This window comes from Cheilinus undulatus, linkage group 20 (genome assembly GCF_018320785.1).
Source record: "Cheilinus undulatus linkage group 20, ASM1832078v1, whole genome shotgun sequence".
Classification (NCBI taxonomy): domain Eukaryota; kingdom Metazoa; phylum Chordata; class Actinopteri; order Labriformes; family Labridae; genus Cheilinus; species Cheilinus undulatus.
The window spans coordinates 27,473,557-27,486,021 of NC_054884.1; the positions used below are offsets into that span (position 1 = coordinate 27,473,557).

The 12,465-nt window shown below is 38.7% G+C and overlaps 1 protein-coding gene across 12 annotated transcripts in view; it reads left to right on the forward strand.

Moving 5' to 3' along the window:
• The window catches only part of LOC121528074 (calcium-activated potassium channel subunit alpha-1-like), a 142,095-nt gene that overhangs the window by 68,139 nt on the left and 61,491 nt on the right, over positions 1-12,465 (forward strand). For all 12 annotated transcript variants that reach the window (XM_041815210.1, XM_041815215.1, XM_041815212.1 and 9 more), the window contains exons 4-5: positions 8,564-8,657; positions 10,431-10,542. In XM_041815210.1, coding sequence (XP_041671144.1) covers positions 8,564-8,657; positions 10,431-10,542 — 206 coding nt within the window. The remainder of the gene's footprint in view (positions 1-8,563; positions 8,658-10,430; positions 10,543-12,465) is intronic.

Genomic DNA, 12,465 nt, shown 5'->3' on the forward strand with positions numbered 1-12,465 from the left:
AAGAGTAGAAAATTAGTGTCATTGTCTATAATGCTAATAGAGGGCTAGTGGCCCAGTTATCCTGATATTTTTCAGTATGTGGCACTCACTGAAAAAAGTTCAGACACATCTGCTTTTATGTTTGAAGTGGACATTTTTGTCCTCAATAAATTTAAAGGGTAGTTAATTTTATACAATATGCAATATAGAATGATTCAAAAAAGTAATTGAAATTTCAAAATGTATCAAGAAAAGCCAACCCCCCAAGTTATGCCATTTGCAGTAACACAGCCAAAATGACATCAGACAGTTAGCCTAAATTTGGTTTTACTAACTTTAATCAACTAAATGTGAGGTATACCAACGTGGCCTAGTTATCCTGATATTTATCAGTACTTTAGTCCTTAATAGACTTATAAAGTAGTAAATTTCAGTCATTTTCTACAATGATACCAGAGGGTTAGCTTACATTGGATTGATTTTTCTGACTTTAATACTTAATGTGAGGTATATCAAAGTGAATATGCTTATACTTTTCTTCAATGAAAAAGGTTTGGACACATCTGCTTTAAATTTGGAATTGGACCATATTTGTCCTTAACCCTCTGAACCGCGCTGATTTGCAGACTGTCCCAAGCGGTAGTGTATGCATCATTTACAATAAGCCAGGAACCATAAGACAGATCTCCAAGGAGTACGTTCTGATTGGAAGCTTTTTCCCAATCTACAGACAGCGTCTGCTGTTTATACCCCTCTCCTTCCAGGCCCAAAGCGCAGTGTTTATTCAGAGCTTTGATGCATCAAATCCACAGTGCTAAACCCATGGTAATGTCACTCTTTGTCAGGTTTTTCACTATGAGAAACTTAGCAGTGTTGATATCAGTCTAACATTATGACACCAGAAGTAAAAGACAACAACTTCCTGTTAACCTATTGGCCAATCAGGATGCTCAAATCTCTTCTATTCTATTCTATTGCTTTCTTGGTGGTAGTGTCCAATTAAGGTCAGCCAAAGATCAACAAGAGACACGATATTCATCTGCTAGTTTGGCCCATAAACATGAGCACTTTACATACTAGAATACCACATGTGCACAAAATATGCATTGTCTTTAAGGAGATATATGATAATGATGGTTTCTTATGTGTGGTTGTTATTTTTTTCTCCTGATAGACAAGGGCTGTAGGAACTAAATATAGTCGGGAAAAGGCTTGTTCATTGTTGATTAAATAACTCATCTAGACAAAACAAGTCTACACTGATACCAGCTGGCCTACATTGTATTTGTTTAACTAACTTTAATAAACTAAAAGTGAGGCCTATCAAAGTTGCCCAGTTATCCTGATATTTTTCAGTATGTTGCCTTCACTGAAAAGGTTTGAACAAATCTGCTTTAAGGCTGCATTAGAGAAAGAGAAATGCACCAGATCTGCTGTATTTATAATGGCCTCAGTGCAGTCTAAATCTCTAAAATCCTGCCAGTAAATTAGATGTTGTTCCAGTCAAAGAGATTAAAATGGTTCATTGGAAAACTGTATATAATTCAGACATGTATAATTTAGATTGGCCTCAGAGACCTTGGCTATTAACTGGTTTCTATACTCTCATAAATCCTCATCTATACTGTTCTGTAGACTTCATCATATTGAGTGCTCTATATACAGTATATGAAAAGATGTTCTTCCTGGCTGTTTCCATCTCATAATCTTCCAGGTACACTGCTCTGGGCTTACTGGTGACCTCTGCAGACAATGCACCAGTATCCTCACAGATGAAATTTGTTTAATCCCTGTAATGAAAGGATCATATGATAAAAAAGGCAGGAAAGACCAAAGTTCCTGTACAAAACAATCCCCATCGCTCATCAGACCGGAGGAAGCGGAAAAACCCTCTTAGCTCTGTTTGCAACAGTTGCAGTATACTGTTACTGCTACATGCTACTGTTTGGGCAGGATGTGCCATTAAGGGAGAAAAAAAAACCCACACCAGATAAAAGCTTTTATCAAGCCAGCAGGGAGGCTCCCCAGGGAGTGATGTTAAAGTAGAGGAGAGAAAAATGGGCTTTAAACTTAATCCCACATTCAGGGTTATTTGTTATTATTTCATAAGGCTGCAAACAGCAGAGGGCTCGGCTAGCACTGATGTTTGCAAGCATGATCTCATTTCATTATGTGGACAAGCTCAGGTAGAGTTACATCCTCACCAATGCCATCTGTGGTCTCCCGCTCTCACAACTTGTTTATGGCTGAGGGCTGATACCTTTTTCACCTGATGAGGGATGACCTAGGACCTCGTCTTTAACCTTTCCATGCATTATTAAAGACACAATAAGGTGTGATGCTGTAGAAAAATAACACTCATAACAACCCCTCGACTTCTTTGTCCCAGTTTTATTCAGCCTCTTCTAAGTGTGTCTGTTATTATGATGTATTTTCTTTGCTACCTGTCAGCTCAACAAGCTCAGCACTTAAAGCCAAAGAGCAGCCAGTTCTCTCACATCTTCCAAGTGGCAGAGGCTGTAACAGATACAGTCCTTCCTGTAATTAGTCCTCTGGGGCTGCTGAGGCCGTTATATGATGGACAGGCTGACCTGACAAGAAGCAACAGAGAGAGAGATAGAGCTGTCAACAGAGCAGACCCACTTAGTTCAAAAGTGGAGAGCTTAAGCTACAAAAAGCACAGGTTTAGAGCAGTCAGGTCAAAACAGAGAGTTTGGCCCCTTAAAGCTGTAGTCGAGTCTTCCTTTGCACCCTACACTCTGTGTAGACCTATCAACGTGATGAACATAAACATGGAGCTAGGCTTTGATTTAAAGAACTACAGTAGAGCTACTTGTAAAATAATAGGAGTGAGGCACACTTTACAAAAGTGGGGGGCTTATATTGTGCTAATGTGGTTAATATTTTCTTTTTAACTGTTGTTTGTGGCAGCTGAAGAATCCACATCAAAAACCACATAATCTAGTTTATATAAAACATGGACATAGTGTCTTGGTTTAAATTGTTACACAAGAAACTAAAAGGAGACATCACAAGATTCTCTGTTGATTTAATACCTCAGAAAGCAATTCCCCTCAGGTTTATGGTCTCAATCAATGATTGCAAGTGTTGCTCAACACAGCATGATGGTCATTTTAACTACGACCTAGAGGCCAACTATGACCTATTGTCAAATTTTGATTGGCCCATGGCAAAGGTTCTTTGCAGTTAGGCTGAGAATTCTTGGTGGGGGGCAAGTAATGATTTCTGCATAGGGAAACTACAAAAAGGCCATGCTTTGAGCTGTTTATGAATTTGCTAAGCATTCAAAGTACAAAACTAAAAACATTCTTAATTGTTACGCTACTTTTGTGTCCTGAAAGCAGCAAAATATTAAGTAATAAAAAGTTTTTTAAAACTCAGGCAGGATTTAAAAAGCATCCATCTAAATTCCGGATGAGTGGTATCACATAACACTTATGTATGGTTCATTTCCCATAAAGCGGTCTAGTTTGGTTCAGTACAGTTTTGCCATGGTTTAACACACTGAACTCTGATCTTGCCTGTGTTTCCTCAGTTGATATCTGCCCAATCTTGCACATTCTGATGGGAAATCCATCTGCTTTGAGAGATCTAGATCATTTGGTTAAGCTCAGTGGAGCTGGTTGTTTGGCTCCCAAACATCTCTTCATTTGAAAACAGTTTGGCTTTTTAAATGTGGATTAAATAACGACAAAGGATGGAGCAAAGGAGGTTGGCACTACAGCTTCAGGGGCACTCATAAAAGAGCTGTTTGATAGAACAGGCTTGTTCATCATTACTCATTACTCTGTTGCTACTCCTCCAGGTTTACGTTAATAGTGTGTCACCTTTTCAGTTGAAGTCATGTTTGTGACAAAATGAGGATTTTTATATGTTAAAAAGGCTCAGCATGCCTCTTAGTTCAGACTCCTCAAGACTCTATACCCTAGACGATGTTCTGTGTGGTCTGCAAGACTGAGTAATTTGCAATACTGATCGCCCTCACACCAGGTAAACGAGTGGATTAAATTAAAGGTAAACTGTAGGGAAAAAAAAAAAATTTGTCAAGTGTAGGGCTCAATGTGTGTAGAAATTGACGATAATTGTGTAGTTCAGGTCCATTTAGAGCTGTAAATGACCAACAATGCTCTGATCCCATTCATTCCTAACATTGGTCCTCCACTTCCTGATCCCCAACAGACATCAAGGATCACACGATTGCATTATCTGAGCTTCTTCATAAGCCAAGAAAAGCACCTGTTGAATTTTGAAAAATTAAAGAAGCAGTGAGTCTTTGGCTGCTAAACCTAATAAATGAAAAAGGAAATTTTAAGTATTTACTCCTTTAAGAAAAATTGTATAGATCTGTAGCCAGGGAACTTATTCAAGAAGGTAAAATTCTTGCAAACTACTCGTGTTGGGCAAACAATGGTAATGTGTTTGAGGTCTGGTTATTTGTTACAAACAAAAAATAATATTTTGACAAAAAAAAAAGCTTGGGTTAATAGAAGAACTGTTAGCAGTGAAACCTTATATTGGTGCTTGTTCTGTATTAAAAACATAAAGGATTATATTGGTATTTTTGACGTTGGGTTGTACTAGGTAGAAGAAGTGTTATGAGTCCCACTCATGAAAACAGGAGCCCTCTGTTTGTGGGCTCACAGTTTGCACACCTACTCCACCAGGAAACTCGGGATCTCTCCTCTGTCTTTCTTTCTGCTAAGTCTCCACTTGTAGAAGTTCCAAGTGAAAAATAATACACTTAAAAAATGTTTGATATAGCGTACAATCAACATTGTTTTCTAGGTGTCATACTTAAAGGGGACACACAGTGAAATCACTGCAGGCTAATGGCGTTACTATTGCCGGATACCTTACACAACACAGCTTCAAAAATGCCAAATTAGCCCTTCAATCTGATTGAGGTGACCTGTACGTTTTCATCCACACTGGACTCAACATGTGCGGATCCATCAGAGACCATGGCGGTCTCCTCCACGTGAGCCGCTCTGTCTGAACTGAGTGAGAGCAGAGTGACAGCGGCCAGAGAGAGTCTGTGATCCATGGCAGGCTAAGTCCTCTTCAAACCAGGCCTACTGAAACTCAATTACTTAGCACCGAAGGTCTAACTATATGCTGCACGGTCCGTCACCTTGCAATGACAGGGATTTGTGGGGATGACGTGTCATTAGAGTGAATCAGGGCAGAACTATCCAGCGTGTTGGGACTATTTTTAGAGGTGCCTCAGAGAAAGATGATTTGGATTTCTTTCACTTCATCATATACTTTTGGAAAATTATCCTGATGCAAGTTAAATGAACCTGTTGGACTTTTTAAGAGGGAGAAATTGTCCTCAGGGGTAAAAGGATCAAAATAAAGGGAAAAGGAACACATAAATGAAAGACGTAATCAACATATCAGTTCTCTTTACATCATCAGAGCGCAGAATAACCAAGAAATTCTTCTTTTTTAAAAGACAAATCTTTCTTTTTTCAGTAGATTAGGGGGTTTTCTGTTAAGTGTTGCTTTTATGGCGCAAAAAGTCAATAGATTTGAATTTTCTTATTGTCATAAAGCCTTGAGGATACAAATGCAGTTTTTAATTTTTGCCTACTAACAGTAAATCTATTTTTAAAAAAAAAACATCTTTATTGCTGCCATATAAATGGCTGAACAACTATACCTAATAAAGTGGCTGTTGAGTGCATATCAGCACTAATGGAATGTCTCTTATCCAATCAGAAACCTCGTTTGGGACTAACTGTTGAATAAAATGGAACAGTGAGCTCATTCTTCTCTTGACGGTGAAACATAGCCTGAGTTCTACATTCTCAAGTATCTTTATTAACGTCGCCTCCATCCAATCAGTGACTGAGGATGAGATGTGGTGTTTATGTGAGTCTACAAGAGTCACTGACCTCCTCATCCTCAAACAGCAGAGTCACTGCGGTGGATCAGATCAGTAGAAGATAATCTCTGTATTATTTAATGCCAACTCTTAACCTCCATTATGACAGTGGAGGTTTTCAAGCTCAGTTTATCCTATTTTTTACATAACCAAAGCAATTTACTTTAATCCGTGTAGAATTAAACAACAGGAGATGTTGTCATGAGGCATAAGGCATTTCTTCGTGTGCGTATTCAGGATAGAAACATGACTCCACATTTTGAAGTTAAATAACGAATGAATGATTTAACCTTACTTTAAGGCCCATTTTAACTGTGCACTATTGGCCACATTCCATGTCTGTCATCAGGTAGATCCAAGATGGAACATTTTTGCCTTGTCAGAGAATGAATGAACCAACCAGCATCATTTGAAGAGAAGGAGGCGGTAACTGTGGCTGTGGTTTAGTTGTACTGCAAGCCTGTGAATAACTGCAACAAAAATACTGGAGTGGATGCAACTAAAACAGCAATATTATTAAATCAGACTTTTCTTTATTAAAGGATATATCTCATAGGTGTATAAGATCAAACATCTAGTCATGCAGTCTCCAATTGCAACCATTGGTGATACGAAATAGGTGTTTCTGAAGAGCTTAGTGACTTCAAGCGTGGTACTGGGATAATGGTATTGGGCTGTTTTTCAGGGTGTGTGCTAGACCCTTTATCCCCAGTGAAGGCAAATCTTAATGCTTCAGCATACCAAGGCATTTTGGACAATGCTATGCCTCCAACTGTGGAAACAGTTTGGGGAAGGCCCTTTTGTATTCCAACATGACTATGCCTCAGCACACAAAGCAAGGACTATAAAGACATGGTTTGATGAGTTCAGTGTGGACTGGCCTGCACAGAGCCCTGAACTCTGTCCTGTTGAGCACCTTTGGGATGAACTGGAATGGAGATTGCATGCCAGGCCTTCTCGTCCAACATCAGTGCCTGACCTCATAGATACTCTACAGGATGAGTGGGCACAAATTCTCACAGAAACACTCCAAAGTCTTGAGGAAAGCCTTCCAAGAAGAGTAGAGGCTGTTATAACTGGAAAAGGGGACAACTCCATATTTAAGTACATGAATGTGACACAATGTCATTACAGTCCCTGTTGGTGCAATGGTCAGGCAGCTGAATACTTTTGCCCATATATGGTATCTTCAGATGGTGAACCCTGAAATACTACGATGAACAAGTGCTGTCGTTATTTTTATTTCTGGGCTTTTTGCCTTCTTCTGGAGGGTACAGGACATTGGAAAGATTAAAACATTTGGGAGAGAGTGGGGAAAGAAGCAACGTATCATGTTTGTTCCCTGGCTGACTGCTTGGAACTTCTGTACGTGGGTTCCAACCTTACAGCAAAGTCATCCTGGTGCTGCTTTTTTGTTATTTTTTATCTGATTATTCAATAAAATGTAAATATTGTTTCTCATTTACTAGGTGTGCACTGATCCATTGGTTTAACATTGGTATCAACTGTTATTGTCCCTTTTGATAAACTCCAGCCATCAGTGTTTATTTTTTGTGTCCAATTGGTTTTATGCTGTCATCTTGTGTATTGAACTAGTGAATCAAAAAGGAGATTTTATCAGGTCTGAAAGAGCGACTAGTAAGAAAAATTCTGATTTATTAATATGGTCAAATGTGGGAGAGAATAATGGCATATTAGGAGTCCTTCATTATAAGATGTAATGAAAAACATTAGTATCAGTACCGGTATCAGCTAAATTGTTATATTAAACATAGATACTTATCTTTATTTTCACCATCTGTGCATTTCTGGCATTAATTTTTTGTCAGGGACTAACTTTTACTAACTGTTTCAGTGCTAACACAATCAACCAGTCACTGTTGATGTTATTTTATCCCCATATTTGTTTAATTTCACAGAATTTTCACTCTAGAAATAATTTATTGAAACATGGATTCCATTTTTATGTCTGAACACTACGTTAATTAACATTTACTCTAACCTTCATGTGCAGTAAACTTGTGTTTTAATATGAAATGATTTACGGTATTTACTATTTATAGATTCTAGGTCTTCATATTTCTAACCTAACACTACTAACCTCTTACATTCCCATTTACTTGGCTATGTATTTCTCTTTATTTGAATTCTTATTGCCAGATACGAGCTTATAGAGGGTGAGACTACACTACATTGCTAGCACTTGCTATGGCTGCCTGATTTCATACAGACAACATGAACCCTGCATGCATTTAACCCTTAAACTACTGCCTTGACTCTGCATTGCCATCATGTTTGACTTCATTATGACCTGTAAAGTTATCACTGAGATTAAAAACCCACAGTCCTGAAGGAAAGTGGTACCATTAACGTTACGCACATGCAATAAATTGTTTAGCAGTTCTTTAAGGGTTAACCAGGAATATCAACAAGTTATTGCTTGTTTGATAATTAATGCATGTCCTTCCTCAACAGAAAAAACACGGGAAAATACCAACTTTGCACTTTATTCAACACTTAAGTTCCTCTTATTTAAAAAAAATGCATTTTCAGGACAAGGAAGAATGCATCTTTTCTGCTTTTTTTCATAAAATACTGTTGATGTAACACCAAATCTTCCTTACCAGGAATGCTTTCTTCTGTTGATCACATTTTGTTTCTCTCTTTGTCCAACAGTCCTATTGAGTCGTGTCAGAACTTCTACAAAGACTTCACGCTGCAGATCGACATGGCGTTCAACATCTTCTTCCTGCTGTACTTCGGCCTCCGAGTAAGTTAAACTAACAAGTATAGATGTCTTGTACTAACCCCAATTCCAAAAAACTCGGGGCATTGGGCAAAATGTGTATAAAAGCAGAGTAAACTGCTAAGTGCTAAGCTCTAAAAAAGTTGGGACAAGAGCAAGGAAAGACTGGGAAAGTAATGGAAAGCTCAAAAACACCTGGAACATTCTACAGGTAAGAAGGAGAATTTTACCGTTGCAAAGGAGATGGATTTGCCAGATCCCATGTCTGTCATCAGGAAAATCCATCTTGCAAAGCTCCAACCTGAAACTACTGTGCCAGGTCTGAAAACAGACATAACCAATCAGCATCATTTCAGGAGAATGAGACAATAGCTACAGGTGGAGGTTTAGCTGTACTAGACCAGGGTAGCAATGGCTGCAGCTGGTGTAGCATTTAGCTGGGATGTAGCCATAGTATAACGAAAGTTTTACCAAAACTGGAGCCAGTTTCTTAATAAAACAAGAGAAATGAGCCACAACAAAAGCTTCTTTTGTCAGAGAAGATGTTTTTGCACTTCTCTCGATCGGCCTCAGCATGATTTTCATCCATCACCGAGCTCAACCGTTCATAAACTAAGACCATGCCTCCCTGTCAGGCTCAGGTTACAAGTGGAGCTGCATGCCTATGACCTCATTTTGCCTTGTCCTTCTGATTGGCCTGTAATAAATGTGACAGAACATTTGTCCAATAACCGTCCAAGAGTTTTTGTAAAATCCTGTCCTTCCCAAACACTTTATATGGGAGGTTCTCAAGATGAATGTAAAATATATCACATGTAATGAATAAATGAAACAGTCTATTTCGTGTGTCAGGTGAATTGGTTATAGATGACTGTACATGAGAAAGTATAAAGAAGCACTCCTGAAAGGCTTTACAATCAACCTGCAGGAGCAAATAATCCTAAGATTTATGACAAATCGTACAGAATTTAGAGATTTACCCATCTGTAGTCCAGAATATCATCAAAAGATCCAAAGAATCTGGAGAAATCTCTTCACATAAGGGGCAAGGACAAAAACCAACACTGAATACCCATGGCCTCCAATCAATCAATGGGACACATTATAGAGCACGAAATATGACAACAGAAACTCACATTATAAGCAACTTAAGATCTAATCAAACAGAAAGGGAAATAATTCAAGTTCCAATACTTAAAATAGTGTCTTTAGTCCCCTGATGCTTGTAGAGTGTTGTTAGATGTAAGGGCGAAGTAAGGAGGTGGTTTACATACTTCTGTCCCAACTTTTTTGGAACATGGTTAAGTCATCAAATTAAATGTATATTTACAATTAAGATAATGATAACAATACTAAAAAGATTAAAAATCTACAAATTTATCAGTTTGAACATTAAATATCTTGTCATTCATGCAGTAGAAAAATAAACATAGGTTTGAAAGGAATGAACATCATTGTATTCTGCTTTTTCTGCTTTTTTTATTCCATGTTTCTTCTATTAAGACTAATGCACTTTACCTTGCCTTGTCTTCTGTGATTGTGTGTGGTTGTGTGTGTTTGTGTATGGATTGATTTGATTGTATTTCTGAGAGTGTATTTGAGTGTTTTTGTAGTTTTGCTGAGAGGGGCAAGGGCAATTTTGTTGTATTTATGCAATGCATCTATTTATTTTATTCTATTCTATTCTTTTATTCCCATTTTTACACAGTACCACAATGTTTTTTGGGGATTGGGGTTTGCATTTTCCTCTGTGTGCAAAAACTGTAGATTTCACATCTAGCCTTTATTTTTCCCCAGTTTATCGCTGCCAATGACAAGCTGTGGTTCTGGCTGGAGGTGAACTCAGTGGTGGACTTCTTCACGGTTCCTCCGGTGTTTGTGTCCGTATATCTGAACAGGAGCTGGCTTGGTAAGGATCCAACGTGTGTTACAGAGGGTCTTTCAGCTCCTATTTCATGGCCTGTGGTGCCATCCAGTGGATTTTAGGATTCCTGCAGCTGCCTAAGAATGCACTGGACAATCTCAGCACATTAGAAAAGCTGTAAAACAGGAACTTGTTGGTGTTTTTCAGTCATTGTCATGGACAGACCTCCATTATAAGCTATACAGGTTTGACAGTTTTGTTGTTTTTGTTGTGTAACAATCATTAAGAATTTGAGGGCATTACACCTTTCTATCAAATATGCTTGCAAATTGGAAAATTCTAAGCCTAAATAGCCTTTTTTTCATCAATCTGTTTATATCGCTCTGTTGTATGGTTGTCATCTGGTGAGCCTTTAAACCTGCTCTGACTCACGTTGATTTGATTGAACATATGATATTCAGGCCGTTTCGTGTCTCTGGCCATGTGTTGTGGACAGTTTGCTTTGTGCCACAGTTGTCTTTCACTCGCCCTTCACCTGTCCAGCTGCTATTACCCCGGCATGATTGAAAAGTACACAAAGAGAAAAAAAAGGTAATAAGCTTTGCATGGGGGCTCGAGCGCTAGAATAGAAGTCAATCTGCTAATGTGTGAAGCTCATCACTCGGAGAGGTTTGAGGGGAATTACTGGATTATGTGGGATCATTTTTTCTGCATTTATGCTTCTTTTTCTTCTCCTGTCAGCTGAGGAACAAACCTGCCGTGTTCGCAATGCCAGCAGCTCTTTAAGCAACAACATGCCTCTTTACTTTAGACTCAGTATGACAGAATGATTGGCATGCTTACACACGGTGGGATGTGGATTTTCCCCTGGCTAATGTACTGTGACTTTTGGTGTGAGAGCAGGGGAGGTAGATCAAGGTAAAGCTGGCTGCTAGTGTCATCTAGTGGACAAAGGAGAGAATAGCTGGAATTCAAGGCTGTCTTGGTTAGGTGTGGTGAGTTTCATGAATCAGAATTTGCTGCACTGAGGGACAGTTGCTTGCGAGAAGTGCTCAGTGTTTATAGTTGTAGCTGATGGATTTCAAATTTAAAGTATAATGCACTTTCACTCTTGCTAATGTTTTTATTTTATCTGCAACTCACTGCAATCTTATATCTAAGGCTTTCAAAATACAGCGTTCATTTCCACAGGCAATTTAGGCCTGCAGGGCACAGAGATTTTGTTGGGGTTTTTTTTAGTGGTTACATCACTGGTAAGATGGCTGTTGTATCATGTATAAATCATGTTACCACTCCTCCATGGTGGACTCAGGCGCTGAGGCCTCAGGCTTAAGCTATTAGCATAAAAAAATTAACATTAAAAACAAATCTATGCAGGTAATCACCTCTCACACCACATACCACTTATCATACAACTACAGTTTTGTTAATACATTAAAACCACAGCTATAAAGGCTTTTGAATTTGTTATCTGCCCTATCAGTATAGAAACAACCACCTGTGATTGCTTAATGGATCGGCCCAGATCCGTCCTGTGAGGGAGTCCACACACCAGGGTTGGAAATTCGCTGTATCGCCTACCTGCCACTTGGGCTGGTGGATTAAAAAATTGACATCAGCACAGCCAATTCTTACAAACATGTACGCAAGAAAACATGCTACAACCACAGTTGTAACGGTGTATTTGAGAATAATTTGAGGCCTCCGTTTGACACCTGTCCAGAATAAGACAGGGCTATGTGAGGTAAATAAAGGCTTGGGCCTGTAATTGAAGTTTTATCGTTATCACAATTAAGCAATCGCAAAGCCTGTAATTGATATGATTTAGTTAAATTGCTTGACAGCTTTACTTAATGCTAAATAGTAAATACAATCGAGCTTGAAAAGTGTTTTTCTAGTTGTCTGACAACTTAAACTATATCTGACACTGCAGGTTACAGCAATTCACACACTGATGGCAGAGTGGCC